Source organism: Notolepis coatsorum (genome assembly GCF_963971535.1).
Source record: "Notolepis coatsorum genome assembly, chromosome: 13".
Classification (NCBI taxonomy): Eukaryota; Metazoa; Chordata; class Actinopteri; order Aulopiformes; family Paralepididae; genus Notolepis; species Notolepis coatsorum.
In genome coordinates this window covers 20,819,259-20,845,864 of record NC_140177.1, presented here as the reverse complement: position 1 = coordinate 20,845,864, position 26,606 = coordinate 20,819,259, and the positions used below count along the sequence as shown (strand labels likewise).

Here is a 26,606-nt window from a genome sequence, read left to right as displayed (position 1 = left end):
GTTCATCCGTGTGTTTATGTGTAAATAGGACTGTTGTGTGTGAATTTTAGTGTTGGATCAGAGGGGTTAATCTGAGCATGTGTATTTAGACACCTGTGTGGTGTGGACTATGTGTGGTTCTGTAATACTCATACCTATAGCCTATGCTATGGCCTGTGTCGACCGGGGACGTTTTATGAGTTGTCAGCTCCTTTCTGTCATTCTATGCAACAGGCGCATAGAATGGCGGAGCCGCGGCAGTCGCGAGACTCAGGAAAACGCTCTGAGCTTTTTATTTTTTTAGTAGGTAGTAATATAGACATATTAGCATAGTAAGTAGTAATATAGACACATTAGCATAGTAGGTAGTAATATAGACACATTAGCATAGTAGTTAGTATGGACATATTAGCATAATAGGTAGTGGTATAGGAATAGTAGCATAGTACAAGTTTCAAGTTGTATTTGTCACATAATATGACATATATATTATATGACATATATTGTCATATAATATGACAATATGACAATACAGAACCAAACATTTCACTGTAATGTAGATGTACAGTACCTTATAATATAAGGTACTGTACATCTACATTACAGTGAAATGTTTGGTTCTGTACTTACTTTACTTAGGCCCATCGCTCCCAATGGAGCATAGGCCATCTACGACTTTTCTCCATCCAACACGGCTTTGGTTCTGTATGAGCCCCCTAAGATTGTGCTTCATACAGTAAAACCATCTATAAACGTATATGCAGATTTGTTCTTAGCTGTTCATATAACACTCATCATTGTATCATGTACAAAAATCTCAACTTCCCTTCTCCCACAATAAGAAGACAACAACATTGGTTACAGTTTATTTTTATTTATTTATTTTAATTATCCTCAATACCTTAAACAGTACATGTGGTACCTTTCACTTCTAATTATCAACTTCGTCATTGTACTCAACACTTTTCTTCTGTTCCAAAAACCTTTAAATCAGCTGGTAAAAAAATATTTTATGTTTAAAGCTCCATCCGACTGGAATAGTCTACCTGTCCACATCCGTTCAATATCATCTTTTAAATTGTTTAAAACTATGCTGTCCTCTCACTGTGAGACGACCTGCTCATGCTTTTGACCTCAATATCATAATAACAGATATATGAACCCATTATGTGCTATGTGTCATTGCCGTTGTGTTGTTTATTCTGTTGTTTTTGTTGTTGTTGTTTTTATATAAGACTGTCAAAATATAATAACTCTGTATTTTGTCTATGCGGACCCCCTTGAAAACGAGATGGTTCATGTCAAGGGGTTATTCCCAATAAAGAAATGTCAAACAGTAAAATAAAAGTAAAAAGAATAGTACATAGTATAGTAATATAGATTAGCATAGTATAGTAGTATAGACATATTAGCATAATATGTAGTGGTATAGGGATAGTAGCATAGTACATAGTAGATAGTAGTAGGCTATAGATATAGTAGCAAAGTACATAATAGTAAAAGACAGTGAGAATTATTTTTTAAATTTTTTTATATTGTGTGTCAATGTCGACATTTGTTTTGCGGGTTTCAGCTGTCCTGACTGTGGTGGGAAGTTCGTTCCACCACCGTGGATCGAGGACAGAGAATAGCCTGCTTCGCTTTTATGACCCCCCCCCAGGAGCCTCCGTCAATAGACTCCGAGTCTCAGTCAATAGGAGTCTCAAATGTAAATGAATGAACCAGAGACCTAATTAGAGTGGACAAAAGGAGCCAAGCTGATCGCAGGAGACGAGACGAGCGTAGGGGACGGGCGGAACAAAAGCTAACTCGCGCGGAAACGGACGATCCTTCACCGGTCTGTTGGACCGGTCGATCTATCACAAGCCCTGTCCTCTTTTCTCGATCCTCCGATCACAGCTGTCGCTTCGCTCAGACAAACTGGGAAGCGACAGTTGGGGATCGAGAGGACAGGGCGGGGTTTGAGATGGGTGGATCCAACTGCCTTGGGAGAGAGGGACTTATGGACACGGTGGACAACAGCTTTGAACAAAGGGGTTTTAGAATGAGAGAAATACAGTCGGAAGCCGGCGTGGCAGTGAGTCAACAGGTGAAGCTGAAGGTGGACTGGATTCACCGCGTGGCAGATTCTGAACGCTGTGCCGGAGGATGATCTGCATAATGATACATTTCAATCTGTAAGAGCTTGATGTCATGAGTGTCCTTCTCGTGTTCCAGTAATCATTCATATTGGATCAGCAAAGTGGAACTGATATGAGTTACTAATATGAGTAGATGTGGAAAAATCTATACAGGAAAATCAGTGGCACAGATATAAAACAATCAAATTATTTGATTTGTGTGTCTGCATGTATGTTTAGTCCATGTGTTTTCTGACTATGTGTGTGTGTGTGTGTGTGAGTGTGTGTGTGTGTGTGTTTAGTGCATGTGTTTTCTGACTATGTGTGTGTGTGTGTGTGTGTGTGTGTGTGTGTTTAGTGCATGTGTTTTCTGACTATGTGTGTGTGTGTGTATGTTTAGTGCATGTGTTTTCTGACTATGTGTGTGTGTGTGTGTGTGTGTGTGTGTGTGTATGTTTAGTGCATGTGTTTTCTGACTATGTGTGTGTGTGTGTGTGTGTGTGTGTGTATGTTTAGTGCACGTGTTTTCTGACTATGTGTGTGTGTGTATGTTTAGTGCACGTGTTTTCTGACTATGTGTGTGTGTGTGTGTGTGCGTGTGTGTGTGTGTGTGTATGTTTAGTGCACGTGTTTTCTGACTATGTGTGTGTGTGTGTGTGTGTTTAGTGCATGTGTTTTCGAACTCTCTCTCAGGTAGAACCAGGTTCCTCAGGTAGAACCACGTTCCTCAGGTAGAACCAGGTTCCTCAGGTAGAACCAGGTTCCTCAGCCAGGTTCCTCAGGTAGAACCAGGTTCCTCAGGTAGAACCAGATCGAGCCACTAATCGCTCCAGTTTGGAAAGTTGGTCACAGTGGGTGGGGGGGGGGTCTCAGGGGTCAGGGGTCAGGGGGTGTTTACCGCCTTAATTAAAGAACACCGCTGGGAGCGCATTAAAACGCAGGGGGGTTGATTTTAATTACATTTTCAAGGGGACTGAACATGAGGAGGCGGGGCTTAGATGACAAGCTGGGTTCTCATTGGCTGTGATCCTTTTGGGTCTTTGTGTGCCGACCAGAATCAACAGCTAAAACAAAACATAGCGGATCCCATGTCATCATAAATTAAGGCTAGAAGAGCCCTTTTTGTATACTAGCTAGAGGTCTGCTAACCTTGTACGGCAGCTGACTTCGTGAGATCACAACATCCGAATCCATCGGGTCAGGCTTAAAGTTGTGCACTTGTGCCCTGAACCACAGCGATTTGGACCAATCCGCGTACTTTGAGGAACTACCGCCGACTACGGGCAAAGATACTCTGCCATGTATTTCTTCTAAAGTGCCGACCCTATTCCAAATGATTTCAAAGGACAAAAGCTGGCAAAAGTCATTTTTCAGATTTGGTCTAGTGGGTTCAGTAATCAGCTGGAAGAAGTTGAGGTTAACACTAACCTCCTGGAGGTAATTAGAGAAATTATTCAACCAATCAAGATTTCCCGCATTTCATTGTATACTTGTATGCCGTGACAATTAAAACTCTTGACTTGACTTGACTTGATTAAAGTCACCCATGACAATCAATTCAACATCAGAATACTGAGAGAGTAACCCTGCTATCTTATCAATGTAGCTAGCTCTATACACTCCTATCACAATGACTGAATTATTAAGTCTATACTACTAGCAGGCCCGGACTGGCCATCGGGAGCACCGGGAGTTTTCCCGGTGGCCTGGCCTGCACAGATAAAAAAAAAAACTATATAAAAAAAAAAAAAATTATATATTTTTTTTATTATAATAATTATTTTTTTGCCAGGCCATTGTTTCTAGTTGTGGCGGCAGCGCGGCGCGATAGTTTTTGGATAACCAGGTGGGTGGGAAACAACCAGGATTTCACTGTCTGCTACAGAGTTGGAGAACTATCTGACTCTCTCTCCCTCACGCGGACACACACACACACAATGGAGCCGTGCTGCCGCTTGTGATTGGTGGAGGCGGGACCAGGCGATACAACTGATTGACCGTGGAGGCGGCGAATGGAATGGCAGATGGCACACTCCCAAAAGGAGTTGTTAAATATGACATTAAAAAAAACAATATGTGGTGGTTATGATTGGGGCTGAAGTTGAATAAACAATTTATGAAAGAGAGAGTCAAAATAATTCCAAGATAATTCAAAGATTACACACCTTTGCCACATTGGCTACAAACATAATCACTGCAAAGTTATCAAAAAAATAAGAATCTGATCAGACACAAGGGTTAAGTTGTTGTTCCCTTTCTAATTTCCTCAAAAACATCTAGTCTAGTTAATGTGATCAATATTATTTGACAATTGATGCTTTTTGTTGGAAATTTCAGTCAGTGAGCTCATACTTTGAGCTAATTTTATAGTTAAAATGATTGAGACAACGCAATCTTCTGTCTTCGTTGTGCATGCATGCGTGTGCTCACCACACGTGATACATGTGTCACTATTCTGGCAGTGGCTACTGTTATTATAGTATTGTAATGAAAGGTCTGTTATTTAATGTTTGTGTAAAGGGCTATTTTAACTGTTGATGGGTAGTGCATCAGTAAAGTGAATATGGTATTGTGCTCTTGCCTTGTTTGAATAGGTGGAGAGAGTGGTTAACTGTATTATAATAGTAAATAGAAAAATATGTTGTGCTCTTGCTTTTTTCTTTTTGAAGGTGGAGAGAGTACCATTGCTAGTGCCACAACAGTTTTATTTGAGGTTCATAACAGTACATTGTACTAAGCAATTGTTGGCTCATTAGTTTGTGATTCACATGCACTAAAATTCACCAGAATGTAGGAAATTAAGTCATTGTAACTAACATTTTCCGGGTGGGGGACCCCCAGACCCCCCACTTAAAAAGTGGCCTGATTGGGGCTATATTTCGCGCTATATCTCCCGGTATGAATTATTTCCCCAGTCCGGCCCTGACTACTAGTATGTATAGTAGGTAGTAATAAGCATGGTCGATTATTTTGTAGCAACGTGCATAATAGTAAAAGACAGTACAAAGCTTAGTAGTATTTCTTTCATTTTTCTTCTTTACTTTTTTTCCATTTCAGATATTGATTGAAGAAGTGTATTTTTAGTCGACAGTGGGAAAAAAATGTATCTACTTTTTCTCCCCCCTTTTTCTGTATTTTTCTCCAATCCCAATTTTAATCGTTATGCCAATTCCCTTCCCTCCCTTCCTGGTCGTTGCGCGCATTTGACCCCCACTTATTTTTCACCTGACAGCGAGGACTCTCACTGGGGGAGCGTAACGCGTGGGAGGATCACACTACCTCACCCAGATCCCTTCCTCGCTGAGCAGGCGCCCCGACCGACCTGTAGGAGTCGCTGTTTACAACGACCAGGATACATACCCCACCGGCTTCCCACCCGCTGACACTGCCAATTGTGTCAGTATGGACGACCGACCAAGCCGGAGGTACCGCGGCAGCTGGATTCGATCCCACTGTCTCTGCGGTGGTAGGCAGCCGCTTAGTTCGCTGCGCTACCCGGCCGCCCGACAGTGGAAAATTGGGTCGGTTTCAGCTGTCCTGGCTGTAGTGGGAAGTTTGTTCCACCACCGTGGAGCGAGAACATAGAATAGCCTGCTTTTCTTTGATGACCCCCCCCCAGGAGCTCGGAGAGGAGTGGGTCTGAGGCGGCCATAGAAGATGCAGAGCGCAGGGGTCTTGAGGGTGTGTAGTTAGAGACCATTGACCAGAGGTAGGAGGGAGCCATTCCCCTCACTGCACAATATGCCAGGTCAAGGACCTTGAAGCGGACCCATGCAGCGTTGGGAAGCCAAGAGTGGGGTGATGTGGGCTGACTTTGGTTAACATACATAACCACCCCTCCTCCACTTCCTGTCTATTATATAAACATTGTAATCCGTTAAAGCTACGTCAGAGTCACTGACAAGATTTAGCTAAGATTTACTTAACACCAGGATATCAGGATCCGTCTGTGAAACCAAAACCAATGATCTAATTTCTGACGCTGAAGCAAAGCTCTAATATTTAAATGAATCATCCATATGGGCCTTTTCTGTTCCTTGGTAGAGGGCTGTAGGGGGATTGTAATTAGATTTGAGGCAGTAACCGAATTATTTGAATAATGAATATAGGCTATCTAACAGTGTTTTGGGTAGGAATGATTAAAGGAGTAATATATTGTTCATCCTTGGAGATGACTGAGGGATCAGGTGACTCAGAACCTCACCCTATTCTAAAAGATTTGTCAAGTTTGGTGCAAATCAGTAACACTTATAGTTACATGTTACATGTTACATGTATGTATGTATTTCTATTGTTGGGGTTAACTTGAACAATGCTGATATAAATGTAAGAATAAGCCATTCACTTTCTGGTTTTCAAAGGTTATTTCTAAGGGTTACAAATGTGAATAATCTTTATTTTGTTATTCTTTTCTTTGTTTTGGAGGCTTAATTTGATAAGAATATAGGACAGGCATATATAAGCATTATGCTTCAGCCTGTATGTTTTCGGTCTCTGCCAAAGACCGTTGACGATCTGGAATGATTGTGCAAAATTGTATGACTGAATAAAACTACTACTAACTTCCTGTTTAAAATAATAATGATAATAATAATAATAATAATAATAATAATAATAATAATAATAATAATAATAATAATAATAATAATAATAATAATAATAATAATAATAATAATAATAATAATAACAACTGTATTTGTATAGCACCTTTCATACAGGGGATTGCAGTTCAGTGTGCTTTACAATAAGAAATAAGACATAGCATCTGTGTAAAACAAGCAGCAAGAAAATTGTAGAATAGAATAGACAGTAAAATTATGAATAATAAAATAAAGTAATAAGATAATAAAACAGAGGGAATAAAAATTATAATAAATAATAAAGACACCAAGACAGTAAACAATAATTGACTAGTACGGATGTACAGCCTCGGATATATAAAATAAAAGAGAATAAAAACATAAAAAGGGAATAAAAACATGGGGAATAAAACATAGAGACATATATATAATATAAAATAATATAATATAAAATAGTGCAATGTCAATCACAGAGAAATAGTGCAGTATAATAGTGTAAAGTCAGTCAAATTCTTTGGTAAAGAGATTTTAAGCTGCCGTCTAACGTATTGGCTTCCCTAATATTGTTGGGTAACATGTTCCACAGTTTTGGGGGCGTAGTTTACAAAGGCTGCATCATCGATCTTCTTATGACTCTTTCTGGTGACCTCTAATATACCTGCATCTGATAATCACAGTGTTCTGGCGGGTGTGTACTTTATTAGAGAGTCAGCAATGTAGCTGGGTCCTTGACCATTTAGAGCTTTGTATGTGAGGAGAAGCACCAAATTTGATTGGATCTAGCATTCATATGATTTGGCCTATCAATGATCTAAATGACACATTTAAAGATTTCAGTCCCCAGATTCCACACAGAATTCTCTGGATATCGGGTCCATGACTGTATGACTATCGGATCAAATCAAATAACATTTATTTATAAAGCCTGCAATCACAAGTTAATGTCCCCATGGGCCGGACAAGTCTTCTTTAAACAAGTTAAGAAGAAACATCACAATAAATCAAGAATAAAAAACCCACCATGAAATCCAAAATAAATGTAAAATAACACTCCCAGACATACCCCAGCGAAGGTAAGGAAAAACTCACTAAAAACCTAGCAATAGGAAAACAGCACCACAGGCAATGTGGAGGAGAGAAACCTTAGAAGGGCCGTTCAAGGGGGGGATCCCCCTTCTTGGATGTCGGTGATAGTAGTGTTGCTATGGATGATCGATGGGTGGAGAATAAAACAGGCGAAATAGTTGGTATGTACTGTATGTACATATACGTGTAATAAAACACAAATATGTACATGCAATAGCAACTGGGGTACATGAGAACATTTTTGAAAGAAAGAAAGACTATAGCTAAGAACAACAACAGCAAAGGAGAAAGCATAGGGAAACGAGCGGATCAGGAGATAAAACTAATTATACTAACGACTAGCGGATTGGATTCACCCGACCTCCACCGTGTCAGATCCTACATGTGAACGCGACAACTCGCATAGCTTTTCATTTTAATCTTTTCAAATTTGCGGTGCACATTCATGACCCCTAGAGGAAGAACCCTATTTCATTATGTTCTGTCCGTGTCCCGACTGTACACAATGAAGGGTTAAAGCAGACTTGCTTACTTGTACTTTATTCACAGTTGTTATGGTTACAACATAAGCTTGGTTCCACCACAAATGAACCCTCGGTGTCACCTCTAAAAGAGTCCTACGTGCAACAGCACTTAAATAGAACAATCCTATTGTTACAGTTTTGGTGACCCCACGATCTAATTCCTTGGCTGTCATTCATAAACAACTGTTTTTCTATCAGTGTTTTTTAACAGTTGATGCTGCAAAAACGTATCTTCATTGCATGATATTCTCACATATTGAATACTGCTTCACAAACTGGTCATTTGCTGGTGTCACTGTCATGAAACACATCGAACAGCTTTATCATAGAGCCATCAAGGTATTTGCAAGGAAACCATTGGCATACCACCATTGCAATATTTTGAAACAATATAGCTTTTTGAGCTTTGAACATTTCAAAGTCTTAAAAAGCTCTTGTTTCATCTACAAATGCCTACATGGACTAGCTCCCCCTCCTGTACAGGAATTCATCTACAAAAAAAGAAACACTGGACTCTGCACCAGGTCAGACACCAGAGGTGACTGCATGGTCCAAAGTAGACTGACCACGTTTGGCCAAAACGTCCTGTCCATAAAAGGCAGTCAAACATGGAACAGTCTCCCCATTTCCATAAGGGAAAGCCCCACCCTTGCTTCTTTTAGAGGGCAACTAAAAAAATGGCTGAAGTCCAACCAGTCATGTGAACACATGTGACATGCTGTTATGTATTTGTAATTTTTTTTACTGTTTTTATGTGTCCTGTTTTTATGTATTTGTACATTTCTTACTGTTTCTATGAGTCCTGTTTTTATGTTTGGGGACAACGGATGGAAATTAGCCTCGTGCTAAATCCGGCAATTTTTACACTCCACAGTGTTCATTAATTTTGCATTGTCCCGTCCCAAAAAAAAAAAAAAATGGGGGAAAAGAGAATTTTTTATTTTGCGTTCATATCATGAATGGATTATTAGATGATTGGATTACTTGGAAGAACTGCATAGGCGAATGGTAAGTACCAGTATCATGCCATTGGTCACCTATGTTACTCTCACTAACATAGCATTTACGCTGTCCGTTTTAGTTTATTTAACCCTTTCCAGGTGCATTTTAAGATGTTTTTAGATCATGTAAAGACTTGCGAGGACTAACTGATATCTTCATGACTGCTTTAACACATCCAGTGCCGTTCACGAGAATTCTCGTTTCTGTGGCCCAACGGTTCAGTGCCAGAAACGAAGATTCTCGTTTCTGGGTCGTTATTTCTTTTATTAGCTATTTCCATTCATAATCCATCGAGGCAGCCTGTGCAGGCTGTCCTGAATGGGTCTGAGATCGCAAACGTCCAATACCTCCAGGCGGGAGGAGATGAAGGCGTGTATGAGAGATTCAGCAGCAGGGGGGGAGAGGCAGTGACGGATTTTAGAAATGTTGCGGAGGAGAAAGAATGTTGATCTCAGCCTGTACGTTGATCTAAAAAGTCCGGTCCGGGTTTTCCTTGTCGGGGAGGAGTAACGTTTATAACACATGGATTGGGGAGAATCAAGCACCGCCGATTCATGTACTTTGGTGGATTATGTTGGCAACACGATCGACATCAATACTTGGAATGGCGATCAGATAATTCGAATATTCTTTTTGCAGTACATCCTAGTCAAGGTAAGTGCTATATGGTATCAATCTTGCGTTGATCCGAGCATGCCTTCGTTGTGATCCGAAAGTGTTATTGTAACGTTACTCCACAACGTATGGCGTTGGTGACGATCGAAGCATAGAACCCCCCCCCCCCACCCTTCCATGCATGCATGATGAAACATAATACAGATAATATAGTTAATATAATTGATTTCAGATTGATTGTTGATCCAGGTGAGGAATGGCACGGTTTCTAGTAACATGCACTAAATGCTGCTTAGCGGCGTTTCCTGGGATTACACAGAATTACTCTAAAACTATACTCATATTCACCACGGTATAAAACTGGAATGTATGGATGAAAGATTTTTCTGTTTTTTGCATCTTGACCGGAAGAAACTCAATGACAATCGACTATATTATTAGATCCATAGCTATAATATTTAATATTAGCACTGCAAACACCTGCATGTATCCCCATTCATTAAAGCGCTGGCACACACGGCCAACAGCGACCTCTCGTGAACGGCACTGGATGTGTTAATGGGTGGAAATGGCTCAGAATTTATTAGAATCACATTTCTTCAGCTCTTCAGTCAAATCAGTCACATGTGTATCCATGATTCAACAAGGGGAGGAAGTACCTTGGCCTTCTCAAGCTGCACCTGGGCATTCCTCTCCTCTGTGCCGTCCGCATCATAACGCTCTCCCTGGAAGAGAGACAGAGGAACATATTGAAATGGAGAGAGAGAGAGAGAGAGAGAGAGAGAGAGAGAGTGAGAGAGAGAGAGAGAGATAGAGAGAGAGAGAGAGAGAGAGAGAGAGACACACACAGACAGACAGATAACAGAGAGAGAGAGACAGACAGACAGACATAGATAAATGATTCACTCCAACATTCCAGCTTACGATTTGATTCTTGAAGACCTTCTGAAGATCTCACTATTCCTCCTCCAGGGACACGTTCAAAACAACATAATGACACCTGGATGTCGCCACTCACAGCTACAACAGGCCTGAGAATCGTTTGAAAACATTCTATACTGATACCTTGCATCCAATACCAATACTGCAATGATACCTTTGCGTGAGTTAAATGAAGGCGTTCCCACAGAGCTTACGAAGACATTTTTCTCATCATAACAATGTCAAGTTTAGTGAAAAACATACATCTTTCATTGTGTTTGCACACTGGTCCGTGTAAATGGTAAATGGTCTGCATTTATATAACTCTTTTATCCCATGTGCTTTACAAATTGTCCCTCACACTCACCCACTCACTCACACATTCACACACAGACGGCGGAGGCGACCATGCAATGTGCCGACCTGCTCATTGGGAGCACCTAGGGGTTAAGTGTCTTGCTCAAGGACACTTCGTCCCGCTGCCATAGGATGAGCCGGAATCAAACCGGGAACCTTCCGATTACCAGACGACCGCTCTACAGTACCTCCTGAGCCGCTGTTGCCCCATGTGGGACAGCATCAAGCACGGCAGCAATCAGACGAGGAGACGTCAGTACATTTCAGACTTCAATGTTTTTTCACGATGCGGAAACCGTGCGTCTCTGACCACCAGCCTCTGCACCAGCATCCTGGTCCTGTTCTGATTCTGAGTAGCATCGATGACAGGATTCAGTCGATACCGCTGTTTTACGATCCCCAGCCCCACTCACAACATAATAACATGTCTCAGTCTTCTTCTAAGACATTGTAGCCCCCCCCCCCCCCCCCCCATATTTACCAGGAATTCCAAGTCTGCAGTTTATATTCTTTCAACATTCTTTCTCCTCCGCAACATTGATAAAATCCGTCACTGCCTCTCCCCCCCTGCTGCTGAATCTCTCATACACGCCTTCATCTCCTCCCGCCTGGACTATTGTAACTCCCTCCTCACTGGCATCACCTCCCGCTCCCTCCATAAACTGCAAATAGTCCAAAACTCAGCCGCCCGCCTCCTCACTAACACCCGGTCCCGTGAACACATCACTCCTGTCCTCCACTCTCTCCACTGGCTCCCGATCAAACACAGCATAAACTTTAAAACACTACTCCTCACCTTCAAAGCCCTCCACAGCCTGGCCCCCCCTACCTGACTGATCTCCTTCTTCCCTACCGCCCCACCCGTTCCCTCCGGTCCTCCTCCACTGCCTCCCTCACTGTCCCGACATCCAAACTCAAAAACGTTGGTGATCGGGCCTTCTCTCGCACTGCACCCCGACTCTGGAACTCCCTCCCTCAGTCCATCAGAGACTCCCCTACACTCTCCACCTTCAAAGCTCGCCTCAAAACCCACCTGTTCTCCCTTGCCTTCAACCCCCCCACCACCCATAACCCCCCCCCCCCCTCCAACCTGATTGATGTCTGTCTCCTGTCTTTTTGTGCTATCATGCTGTCTTCCCAGCGACTTCGGGTCATTGAGAAGCGCTATATAAATTAAATGAATTATTATTATTATGTGTGAAAACCTACTCAGCTCTCTGTGTAGCTGAAGTTAAAGGTGTCAAGTTACCACATATTGGACCATGAGAGGTTCAAACTATTAGTGACATCACACATGCAACTCAGATTTCATTTAGAATTTACTTCAAGGTCCTTCTCCTTACATACAAAGCTCTAAATGGACAGGGACCTAGCTACATCACCAACACTCTAATAAATTACAGGCCAGCAAGAACACTGCAATCATCAGCTGCTGGACTACTAGGGGCTGCCGGAAACAGTCACAATAGGATCTGTAATGCAGCCTTTATCAACTATGCCCCAAAACTATGGAACAAACTACCCCAAAACAGGGAAGCCAACTCACTAGACATCTCTTTGCTCAGGCATTTAAATGAAACATCAGGGATATCCTGACACAAATTGTACTTTACCTGCACTATTCTTACCCTACCTACTTTTATACACTTCCTATCAAATTCATGTGTCGGTTATATGCTAATTTTATCTCACTACCTCCTATGCACTGTAATTTTAAGAGCACTGCTCTGTTGTAATTCAAAATTGAACTATTGTATCACACTTTTTACTTCTTACTGATGCACTGCTCTGTTGTATGTTAAATACCCTGTTGTATGTCCGTTTTATTTTATCATTTTTAGCCAATTTTTAAACTGAATAATTGTTTACTATTTTTATTTGTAAGGGTCCACCTGTCCTGAGGTGTTCCCCTGCCCTTCACTCGCCCCCACCCTTGCACATACTTTCCACTGCTCCTCAACAGCCCCCACCCTTGCACAGACTTTTCCCTGTACCTCCCCCTGCTGGACATTCATTGCCTCTACTCCTCCTTCACTTGCACTTCATCAAGACATCTGTATTTATGTTTATTTATTCCACCTTTTTGTTTTCGTGTACAGTCCGTCTTGTTTGTTAGTGTTTTATTTGTAGTTAGATGTACTTTTTCCCTACCAGCTCTGCTGTGGTTTTTTGTTGTGCTTTTGTACATGCTCATTGTGAGTTATTCATTGTTTTGTTGGCTGCTGCCTTTTTCTAGTAAAGCTCTTTTTTACACTTCACCCCTGACTCCACGTCTTGTCTGCCTATTGTGTTTCCTCCTCGTCCTGTTCTGTGCTTGGGTCCTCCACCAACACTATCCCTAACATTATTATTTGTATTACTGAATGAAACTGTAAACAGAAAGGCCTATTGGGATGCTAGATCCTAATGTGAAACACTGTGATTTACCTTACCTTGCTACCTCTCTATATTTGTTATGCTCGCTTATGCCTGTATTTTTTACTATTGTGAAGCACTTTGAACTGCAACTTCTGTATGAGAAGTGCTATACAAAAAGTTATTATTATTATTATTATTATTATTATTATTATTATTATTATTATTATTATTATTATTATTATTATTATTATTATTATTATTATTATTATTATTATTATTATAAATAACAATAATGTGTATAGTCAAAGTCATGCCTCCAATGGCTTAACCATAAAACATTTCAAGTTGAGTGGAGGGGGTCTTTAATAGTCAGAAGTGGTGCACTGGATGACTTCCTGTGACACTCAGATTAATTGTCCCAAGTGTCCCCGACTCCCCCCGGATTAGATTGTCCCCCTGAAAGACAATAGGTAATGAATGTCCTCTGTGTCACATGCAGTAGGTGGTTCAGCGATGAGTCAGTCTGGTCCTGGAGACACACATATGCACGCATGCACACGCACACACCCCAAAGTCACAAATCAGACTCCTCACTCTAGACCACCAGTTCTCAAACTACGGGTCGTGACCCAAAGTGGGGTCGTGGGTAGGTGACAGTGGGGTCGCGCATTGGCGCAAAAAAAAAAAAATATTCCACCTGGCAGCTGTGTGTATTTGCCATGTCTCACCCCTTCATCAATGGAGGCCGACAAATGTATTCCAATACACATCTCACTACACCCTGCGCATTTATAATCGCAGGAGGGGGGTCTGGTCTTTTGTGTGTAACCTGGACTCGCAATGGATAGGTTTGTTGTCAGAAGCGTTGCTGGTTGGCCGCAATGAAATGGGCTCTGCCTCTGCGAGAGGTGGCTATCTCGAGGCAGAGTATTTGCCTTTGTTAACTCGGAGAAGAAGCACGGATTTTCCTTTACTCAAAAAACAACACATTGGCAGAGAAATGTGCTGATAATGAGCTGGAAACTTCGTTAGTGGCACTCCAGGATAATCAGCGGAAATTTGGGGGTATTTACTCAGCTTGATGGCTTGTTGTAGGAACAGAATGCAGGAGGCGCTCAATGATCTTTCGTGTGACGAGCTACTGAAAGTCAAGTTCACTGGACAGGCCCTCGCAAAGTTCTGGATATCAGTCCGGAACGAGTACCCAGTGTTGTGTAATGCTGCGCTGATAAAGCGTGTCCCCTTCGCATCAATATATCTCTGTGAGGGCGGATTTTCTTTTCATGTTCTGGCAACATATTTTGGTTAAATATGCCTCGTTTTATAAATGTGTATACAGAAACAATTCTATTTTTTTTCTTGATATTATTCATTAATTTCATTGACATAGTGCTGTAATTTCATTTTCGAAACAACGTGTGCTTTTATTTTGATATTCCTTATTTCCACGTTGAAATTACGCGATACGTTAAGTGTGGGGTCGCCAAAAAATTTCCTAAATAAAATGAGGTTGTGGTATAAAAAAGTTTGAGAACCCCTGCTCTAGACAGACACTCTCCTACACAACACCTGTTAAGACTGCATCTCTCTTTGTCTCTCTCTTATGCTGGTGGCATTCTCTCTCACCCTCTCAGTCACTCCTCTCTCCCTTCATCCCCTGTTCATTAGGGAATCAACCAACTGACTCACTTTTGCTTCTGATCTCTCTTTGTCTACTCTCTTTATTTTAGGGAAGAGGGAAAGAGAGGGATGTGGAGCAGGGAGAGAGAGAAATGTCTATGATTGGGAAAAATAAGTAACAAGAGGACATGGCTATGTGAGAGGAATGCAACAGAGAGAGATGAGAGAAGAAGGAGGAGAAATGGTGCATTACTGTAATAGAGGTGAGAGAGAGAGATAGAGAGATACAGTAGGAGGAAACAGAGTGGGATGAGAGGAATGAGTTGAGAAGTTCTTACTGTAAAGCAAGGCAATAACAGCTGGATTTTCAAAGCAACATGAAGATAACAATAAGTGTCTTATTTTGTCTAAGAGTAGAAGAAAGAGGTGAAGGAGAGAGTAGAAGAAAGATAGTAGAATAATTATAGTAGAAGAAAGAGGTGAAGGAGAGAGTAGAATAAAGAGGTGAAGGAGCAAGTAGAAGAAAGTAGAAGAAAGAGAGAGTAGAAAAAAGAAAGTAGAAGAATGAGAGTAAAAGAAATAGATAATAGAAGAAAGAAAGTAGAAGAGAGTAGAAGAAGAAATAGAGTAAAAGAGAGAGTAGAAGAGAGTAGAAGAAAAAGATAATAGAAGAAAGAGAGTAGAAGAAAGAAGTGAAGGAGAGAGTAGAAGAAAGAGGTGAAGGAGAAAGTAGAAGAAAGAAAGTAGAAGAAAGAGAGAGTAGAAGAAAGAGAGTAGAAGGATGAGGTGAAGGAGAGAAGAAAGAGAGAATAGAAGAAAGAGAGTAGAAGAAAGAAGTGAAGGAGAGAGTAGAAGAAAGAGAGAATAGAAGAAAGATAGTAGAAGAAAGAGAGAATAGAAGAAAGAGGTGAAGGAGAGAGTAGAAGAAAGAGAGTAGAATAATGATAGTAGAAAAAAGAGGTGAAGGAGAGAGTAGAATAAAGAGGTGAAGGAGAAAGTAGAAGAAAGAGAGAGTAGAAGAAAGAAAGTAGAAGAGAGTAAAAGAAAGAGATAATAGAAGAAAGAGAGTAGAAGAAAGAAGTGAAGGAGAGAGTAAAATAAAGAGGTGAAGGAGAAAGTAGAAGAGTAGAAGAAAGAGAGAGTAGAAGAAGAAAGAGAGTAAAAGAGAGAGTAGAAGAAAGAGAGTAGAAGAAAAATATAATAGAAGAAAGAGAGTAGAAGAAAGAAGTGAAGGAGAGAGTAGAAGAAAGAGGTGAAGGAGAAAGTAGAAGAAACAAAGTAGAAGAAAGAGAGAGTAGAAGAAAGAGCGTAGAAGAAAGAGGTGAAGGAGAGAAGAAAGAGAGCATAGAAGAAAGAGAATAGAAGAAAGAAGTGAAGGAGAGAGTAGAAGAAAGAGAGAATAGAAGAAAGAGAGTAGAAGAAAGAGAGAATAGAAGAAAGAGGTGAAGGAGAGAGTAGAAGAAAGAGAGTAGAATAATGATAGTAGAAAAAAGAGGTGAAGGAGAGAGTAGAATAAAGAGGTGAAGGAGAAAGTAGAAGAAAGAGAGAGTAGAAGAAAGAAAGTAGAAGAAAGAGAGTAAAAGAAAAAGAGAGTAGAAGAAAGAGATAATTGAAGAAAGAGAGTAGAAGAAAGAAGTCAAGGAGAGTAGAATAAAGAGGTCTCAGTCCTTGCCCCACAATGGTGGAATGAACTACCCACCCCAGTTAGGACAGCCGAACCCCGTCCAATCTTTCGCCGTCGACTAAAGACACACTTCTTCAATCATTATCTGAAATCTAAATCTTGTCTTCTTTTTAAGATTTTCCCATTAAAAGTTTTAAAACACATGGTGACAACCAACCTAGTGTGTGACAACCATCCCCATGATGGGGTTGGTTGTCACAATGTGTCAGAGTGTTTTTGATAGGTGATTAACTCTTTGTTACAATACGTTGGAAAATGAGAGGGATACACATTTCAAGCCAACATCTTAAGATTCAATTTAATGTAGGAATGACTATTGAAAGATGTTTTGATTATGAGCAATTCACACTAGAGTAAAAAGTGTGACAACGTCCCCCGTTCTCCCCTACATCTGTGCCTCCCTCCCTACTAGTAACATGGACCCATTGCAGTTTGCATACAGGACACTACGACGCGGTCTCCCAGGTACTGCACAACACCCTTTCTCACCTTGACAGTCAGAAGGGGGGCTATGTGAGATTGCTGTTCATTGACTATAGTTCAGCTTTCAACACCATAGTCCCCACCAGACTGGTTGACAAACTGATCGATCTGGGTCTGAGCTCCGCCCTGAGCGCCTGGATCCTGGACTTTCTGAGTGACAAGCCCCAGGCGGTCAGGGTTGGGTGTCATACCTCCAACTCAATCACCCTGAGCATCGGATCCCCCCAGGGCTGTGTTCTCAGCCCCCTGCTGTGTTCACTGTACACACACATGACTGTGTGGCCAGGTTCAGCTCCAACTCCATAGCGAAGTTTGCTGACGACACGTGGTGGTGGGTCTGATCTCTAACAACGACGAGAAGGCCTACCGGGAGGAGATTGATGAACTGGCACGCTGGTGCCGGGATAACAGCCTACTCCTGAACATTGGTAAAACCAAGGAGCTGATTGTGGATTTTAGGAGAATACAGCAGGGGACACACACGCCACTGTGGATAAATGGGGCTATTGTGGATATGGTGAGCAGTTTTAAGTACCTGGGAGTCCACATCACAGAGGACCTGACATGGACAACACACATAGACTCTGTGGTAAAAAAGGAGAAACAGCGCCTCTATCACCTGAGACAATTAAGGAAGTTCCGAGTATCGGGGAAGATACTCCACTCCTTCTATTCCGTGGCTGTAGAGAGCATTCTGACTGGAAACATCACTGCCTGGTTTGGAAACCGCATGGCCCAGGACAGGAAGGCCCTACAGAGAGTGGTGCGCTCAGCAGAGCGTACTACGGTTATTGCACTACCACCCCTGCAGGACTTATATAACAGGAGGTGCAAATCCAGAGCCTGCAGAATAATGAAAGACCCCCACCACCCCAACAACAGCCTGTTCAAGCTGCTGCGGTCAAGCAAGCGCCTATGCACATACGCAGCAAGAACAGAGAGACTAAGGCTCAGCTTCTTCCCCCAGGCCATCAGAACATTGAACACTGAACTCTAGGGATGGGTACCTTTCACATTTGAACCGATACCGGTACCGGTACCGGTACCTGTGAATCGATACCGGTACCCAACGGTACCTTTTTTCGGTACTTTAGTCTCGGCTTGTCATTGCTCCGACTGCTTTGTTGTTGAATCAAATCAAATCCTAGGTAAGCATATATTGTGCGTGTGAACGTTGACATGAAAAGAAAAAAGTAAAAAAAAAAAAAAAAAAAAAAAAAAAAAAAAATTAATAAAAAAATATTTTTTTAATTTAAAAAAAAAAGAATTCGGTTTCTCACTTGATTCGATACTCGGTAGTACCGACGTGTTTCGGTTCGGTACCTCAAAAGTACCGAATTCGGTACCCATCCCTACTGAACTCTCCACACACAAATACACATGAGCACACACATATAGAGCTGCCGCGATTACCGCATTACCGCGGTATCGCTGTTACATCACGTCCACCGCAAGTGTAGGCTGAATACCGCATCACCGCTGTTTTTTTATAATAATAAATAAAGTTTCTCCTCTCGTTGGGCTTGCGGCTCTGCAGATATACCCTACTCCTCTATCGAGGTTCCAAGCGACCCTATTGGGTACCAGAAAAGTCACGTGAAACATTGCAGACCACTGATTGGTCAGAAGAGAGACGCGTCACACTTTGGAGCATCTTGCAGTGCTTTTACTTCCTGAATCTCAGCCATTGATCAGAGCTCAGTCACAACACGGCTAATAGTACGTTAGCTCCCACCGGAGACCGGAGTCCGGAGTCGATTACCGTCGCTCCTCAGGGAACGAGGCATAATGATTTTACTGCAACGAAATGTTATAATAAAAGCCCTTCGTTCTATACACTTGTCTGATTGAAAACTTTATTAACAGACCGCAGAATGGGTACAACTCGGCACGCTCTGAGCAAAGAAAGGAACTAAGATATGAATTGAGTAACGCTTGCCTTGCTATGGTCCGGTAAATACGAACGTGTAACTATATAACGTCAATGCCACAAAACGAATGCCTTTGTAATCATAAGTAGTAACGTTATAATAATAATAATAATAATAAGAAAGGGTCGGGGGGGGGTAACCGGCGGGCGCGCCGCTACCACACCTGCCCGCGACACAGAGGGGAGACTTCGAATCCGTGTTTCACTTTTAATAGCGAATGCGTGCATGCCGAATCCCAAACAATATTCATGCTGCAAAGTCATCCTCTAAAGATAGACATTTAGACTAGAGGCAGGCTATATGCTATAAAGAGTAGACTACAAAAAAAATGCATTCACCTTTTTTTTTATTTTTTTTGTGTGCGGTAATACCGCGGCGGTAGGAAATATTTAGCAAATTTGTGCGGTAAGGAAAACATCAATACCGCGGCAGCTCTACACACATACAAACACACAACACATGTGCTGCATTCGCTCACACACAAACGGTCACTTTATTTTATGTCTATTTTATTACCTGTTTGTTGTGTCTATTTTATTATTTAGTATTATTGCACAATCAAAGCGGTCATGGCCACCCACATTTCACTGTATGCCCTGGTATGTATGTGACAAATAAACCTCTTGAATCTTGAATCTTGAAGTGATCCTGTCCGTGCATGTTTTTCCATTGGGTTTAGCTTATCGGGAGGGGAAATCATTGCGAGCACGGGGAGAACACGCAAACTCCACACAGAAAGGCCCGGGAGATACCCGACCTGGGTACCTGGCACCTGGCAATGTGGAAACATGGTCCCCAAGCGGGCCAAATAGAGTAGAAGAAAGAAGTGAAGGAGATAGTAGAAGAAAGAGAGTAGAAGAAAGAGGTGATGGAGAGAGTAGAACAAAGAGAGTAGAACAAAGAGAGTGGAAGAAAGACTTTTGATATTCTTTATTAAAACATCTCAATAGAGGGGACTTCCGGTTTGAGATGTTCGGGTAGACAGCCATTGTAAAGAGCTCCTGGTCAAAGAACAACGAAAAAGGAAGTTAAAATATCTAAAACTAAATAAAAAGTGACAATTCAATGATATAAGAGAAAAGGAAGGATGAACATGAGAAAAAGCGAAAGAAAAGCGACCCCAGAAGAAGTACAAACACAGGAGGAAAGTTATCGACACGAGGAGGTGACGCAGGAGGTAAATCAAGCTAGCATGGCGCAAGGCGACAAAGCAGATCAGCAGAGGTGGCCACTTGGGTAGAGGAGCTACAAGCTAGCATACAGACTAGCATCCAAGCTAACATGCAGAACATCCAGAACAATATCGACAGACTCACAGAAGAATTAAAGAAGGGTCAGGACGAGCTCAGAGAAGAAATAAATAAGAGACTCGAGACAATTGATGGAAAACTACAGGAACAAGAGAAAGACATAAGGATGTTAGAAGAAAGGACAGCTGGAACGGAGGAATGGAATACAGAAATACAAGGAATTCTAATGGCGACGCTCAAACAACAAAACATGATTAGAGAAAAGCTAACAGACTTGGAGGGGAGGTCAAGGAGAAATAATATACGAATATGGGGACTGAGAGAAGGGATAGAAGGAGACTCGATGACCAAATATGTAGACAACCTAATTCGAAAAGAATTAGAAATGTCAGACCTCGCCAAGATAGAGATTCAAAGGGCGCACAGGGCCCAGGCGCAGAAGCCACAGATAAACAGACCATAGAGAGCAGTTATAGTTAATTTCTTGAAATTCGAAGTCAAAGAAAACATTCTCAGAGCAGCCTGGCAGACAAAGATGGAGGTGGAGGGGCAGAGGATAACCTTCGACCATGACTATTCAACAGAGGTGGCTGTAAAACGTCGGAGCTATGTTGAGATGAAAAATACTTTGAAAGAGAAAGGAATCAGATTTCAATCACCAATGACCACGCTGAAGGTCCATTGGAAAGAAGGCATCAAGGTGTACAACGACGTGCGGGAAGCGACGAGGGACATGAACCGGAGAGGATGGAGGGTGCCGGGAGGAGAAGGAGAGAGACCGACGCTGATGCAGAGGTTGGAGAAGGCGCGCAAATGGACCAGGGTCGAGGGACGAGGACGAGGAGAGGAAGACGGGAAGATGAAGAAGATCTGAACCGATTCAAAGTAGAACAACTGAGAAGAACGGGAGCAGAGAGGAGACGAGAGGGGACGCGGTGATCCACGGAAGGATAAGTACAATACACATAGGACTGGTATACATGTGACACACACAATACAAGTAAATGTAAACATGAAAATTACTTACATGTATGCAAGGATGATGGTAAAGTACATGCGAGATAACTATACCAAAAGTTGTAAAAAAGGACATGGAGATTCAAGAGATATATTGAGATGGACATGAAAGAAACATAGGATTACACGTGACACATAATACAAATAGACGGGAACATGAAAGTGACTAATGCAGAGCTTTGACCGGGAGCTCGGAGGTCGCACACAGAACAAGTTGGACATGTATAGTGCGCATCTTTTAGCCACTAGGGGGAGCCCTCTCACTAGGAGAGCCACTACTCCTCACCCGCCAGCGGGGGAAAGAGGGATACGATTGAGGTCCTCTACTACCATGGACCTACCAGATGTTAATGTTGATGTTTATTATGGTTATATGTATGTAAATCAGACAGGGATAGCAGTGGCTACAACCACAAATATTATTTTATGTGACATGGGTAGAACGGGAGAACATTTGGAAAATAAATATGACACAAGTTAAGGGTATCAAAATGATGCAGCTGAATGTGAATGGTATGAATTAATCCGATCAAACACATCTAATATCACAAGAACATGAAAAACTGAAGAGATTCGGGTATGAAAATTTGTTTTACAGTTCTTTTAAACAGAACCTTAGAAGAGGAGTAGCTATACTAATTAAGAACACAGTGAAGTTTGAAATGATCAGGGAAATAAGGGATAAAGAGGGGAGGTATGTAATGGTCAAGGGGAAAATGGAAGGTCAAATGGTAACACTAGTGAATCTGTATGCTCCACCAGAAAGTGAGAAATATCTATTTGAAACAATCTTTGATATCATAGCGATGGAAGGGGAAGGGGTCCTAATCTGTACAGGTGATTTTAATGTAGTACAGAACTATGACATAGACACGACAAGCACAAAGAAATGGAGGACAAACATTAGCAAATATATGAATATACAAATGGCAGAATTGGGAATCATGGATATATGGAGAGAAATGCTCACACTAGACAGAGAATACACACATTATTCACATCCACACACAACATATTCAAGGATAGACTATTTTCTCATGACAACATAGGACAGATACAGGGTAGAAGACTGCAGGATAGGGGTAACGGACATATCAGACCATAGCGCAATATATCTGACAGTGAACCTTAAAAGTAGACGGAGAAATACAGTTTAGAGACTGAACGTAGGATTATTAAATAACAAAGGTCTGGTTAACGAAGTAAAATGAGACATAATTAGATACAGAGAAGAAAATGATAATGGAGAGGTAGACCCAAACATTTTGTGGGATGCACTAAAGGTAGTAATACGTGGAAAATTGATAGCAAAAACGGCATTACTCAAGAAGGCCAGAATAGAGACATACCAGAACTTGATAAAGAAACTGAAAAAATTTGAGAAAGAACACCAAAACTCAAATAACCAAAAGACACTTAGAGAGGTAAAGGACATTAGAGGAAAGATAAACAAATAACTGCTGACAGAAATAGAAAAGAAAGCTAGGTACATGAAACAGACATACTATGAAGGAGGACCAAGAGCGACCAGACTTTTAGCTAGACAGTGGTTCCCAAACTGTGGTGCGCGCACCCGTTGTGGTGCGCGAGCACCCTCTAGGTGGTGCGTGACATGAAACGGCTAATGGTGGTAAATTAAAAAAATAAAAGATTATTATTATTATAATTTTTTTTTACAATACAATTTCATAAAAATCTTAGTCAAACCTTTAGTATTATGGATATTAAACATGCTGGCAGAGTACATGCATCCATGTTGTTGTGAACATTTTAATTAAATAAAGAAATTCCCTATCCATAGTCGCTGTGGGAAGAGATAAAATAAAAAATAAAATCTGTGCACGGAGACCAGCAACAATATTTTCTAACAGAAACCCATTGGGGGGTGTGTCAGCTAGGTCGGGAGGTGACAGGGGGTGCATGGCCAAAAATGTTTGGGAACCGCTGAGCTAGACGAATCAGGACACAACAAAAACTGAACACAATACACACAATAAGGGACACAAACACAAACAAGATACTAAGAGAACCAGCTGAAATAGAGAAGACATTTGAAGAATACTATAAGAAACTATACACGCAACCAATAGCGGCAGGAGAAGAGGAGATAGAGACATTCTTAGAAAAATTTGATCTACCATCGATAGGGAAGGAACAGAACGAAATATTAAACGCAGAGATTACAGAACAGGAAGTGGGGAATGCGATCAGTAAAGCAAAGAACAGTAAGTCACCGGGTAGCGACGGATTCCCCTCTGAATTCTACAAAACATTTAGATAGGAACTGAGCCCCATATTAGAAGCAGCATTCAGACACACGATGAAAGAAGGCACAATGCCACCTTCATGGAAAGAAGCCATAATTACTACAATTCCAAAAGAAGGGAAATATAGAGAACTATGTAGCAGTTTCAGACCAGTGTCCATACTTAATGTAGATTACAAGATGTATACATCAATAATATCCAAAAGATTTGAGACATTTATGACAGATATTATAGACGAAGACCAGACCGGATTCATTAAAGGAAGACAGACACAGGATAACATAAGGAAGACAGTGCAGATAGTAGAGGAGATACAAAAGGAAGGAGGAAGTGCAGTATTAGTTAGCCTAGATGCAGAAAAAGCATTCGACAGTGTAAGCTGGATATTTCTATATAAAGTATTGGAGACATTTGGATTAGACAAAAACGCTATGAAAACAATTAGGGCATTATATCGAGAACCAACGGCAAGGATTAAGGTAAATGGTAGTCTGACGGACAGGATTAAACTAGAGAGAGCTACCAGACAGGCTTGTTGTCTTTCGCTGACGCTCTTCGATGTATTCATCGAACCATTGGCTCAACTAATCAGACAGACCAAAGACATCAAAGGGGTGGAGATAAGGGGAACAGAACATAAATTGGGACTGTTCGCAGACGACGTGATAGTATATATGAGACAACCAGACACAAGCTTTCCGATACTGATGGATTTACTGATAGAATATGGATATTACTCAGGGTATAGACTCAACGTGACGAAGACACAGACTTTAGCACTGAACTACACTCCAACGATAGAGATCAAAGAAAAATAAAAAAAGAAATGGGACATGGACAGGATCAAGTACTTAGGGGTGAACATTACAAGAGGGGTGGAGGGGTTATATGAGGCAAACTATACACAGATTAATCAGAAAATCAAGAGAAACCTAGAAAGATGGACAGTAATGCCCCTAGATTTCAGCTCAAGGATCGAAATCATTAAGATGAACATATTACCAAGGTTATTATACCTATTTCAGTCCTTACCTATATTAATACCACAAAAACAATTCAGGGAATAGGATAGACAGATTTCAAGATTCATTTGGGGGGGGGGGAAACGGAAAGACCAAGGATCAGATATGTGACTCTATAACTACCAAAGGAGAAAGGAGGAATGGCAGTACCCAGTTTAGAAGACTATTACTATGCAGCACAGCCATGGGGTCAAAAGATGGGAATGGGGGGGGGGGGGGGGGGGGGGGGGGGGGGGGGGGGGGAATAACAGCAATATGTACAATGATAGAAGGAGGGGAGATGCAGACTCTACAAAAATTGAAAGGAAGATTCGGACTAGAGAATAGAGACCACTTTAGATATTTACAGATTATAGATTACTATAACAAATAAATAAAACAAGACAGAGACAAAGAACAGAATGGGATAATTAAGATAATGGTAAAATCATATGAAGGAAGGAAGGGGAGGGTTATATCAGCACTATATCAGGCAATAATGGACAGTAAGGAAATTACAACCTTGTATATAAAATAAAAGTGGGAGAAATAATTAGAAATAGAGATAACAGAGGAGGAATGGTATAATAATGGCTTGGATTTATATAGCGCTCTTCATGACACCCAGAGCGCTTCACAGAGTCCATTATTCGTTCATACACAGTCATACCGGTGGTGGTAAACTACAATTGCAGCCAGAGCTGCCCTGAGGCAGACTCACGGTATAACGCATTTAAGATACAACAATCAACCACAGGATCAAGGATATGGAGGAATTTGGGTGGAAAAACATAATTAGATTCTTTATAACACCAGAAATACAGGGTAATTACATGCCAACACAAAAGCCATGTTGGAGAAAATGTGGGCAGGAAGTAGCGAACCACACACACATATTCTGGGAATGTCAGAAAATAAGAAACTATTGGGAGGAGATAGGAGGGATAATAAATTAAATAGTAGGATATGAAATACCCCAGACAGGTCAAGTACTATACCTATAGGGAACTTGACAGAGAAATAAATTCGGGAGAAGACAAATATCTGATTAAGATACAATTAGTAGCAGCCAAGAAAGTATTGACTAAACTGTGGTACAGGGTAGAAACACAGACGAAGGAAAAATGGATAGAAATAATAGAGGGGATACAGGAAATGGAAAGAATCACACATATGCTGAGGCTACAAGAGGAGAAGTTAGAGTCAAAATGGGAAAAGTGGGAGGAATATAGTAAGAAGAGGAACGACATCACAGAAGAATGAAACGGAAACAAGAAAAGAAATTGAGATGTAAATAAACAATGTAAAGATAGAATTGACCGATGAACACATGTCACCCCCTGTCTTTTATTTCAGTTTTCTTTTTGATATTATAATTTTTTCTTTATTGTGTCTGTCTGTTTAACTGTATTGTAAATTCTGTCTTTGTGTTTTGTAATCAAAAATTTAAATTAAAATGTAAGTTTAAAAAGAAAATACAGTCAGTAGAGACACAAAAATCTCACGGCAAGAGAGTAGAAGAAAGAAGTGAAGGAGAGAGTAGAAGAAAGAGAGAATAGAAGAAAGAGAGTAGAAGAAAGAAGTGAAGGAGAGTAGAAGAAAGAGAGCAGAAGAAAGAGGTGAAGGAGAGAGTAAAATAAAGAGGTGAAGGAGAGAGTAGAAGAAAGAGAGTAGAAGAGAGAGAGGTAGATAATAATAATGTTGCTAATAATAATAATAATAATAAATTTATTTGATATAGCGCCTTACATAAGGTATCTCAAAGCACTTTACAGACATTGCATTACAGTACATGGACAAACACAGTACAT

At 41.1% G+C, this 26,606-nt stretch overlaps 1 protein-coding gene across 1 annotated transcript in view; it reads right to left on the bottom strand.

Annotated features, from left to right (window-relative positions):
• Positions 1-26,606, bottom strand: part of cacnb2b (calcium channel, voltage-dependent, beta 2b) — a gene marked incomplete at both ends in the record, with an annotated part of 160,841 nt that overhangs the window by 47,736 nt on the left and 86,499 nt on the right. Inside the window, one exon of the mRNA XM_084327591.1 lies at positions 10,566-10,631. Coding sequence (XP_084183717.1) covers positions 10,566-10,631 — 66 coding nt within the window. The remainder of the gene's footprint in view (positions 1-10,565; positions 10,632-26,606) is intronic.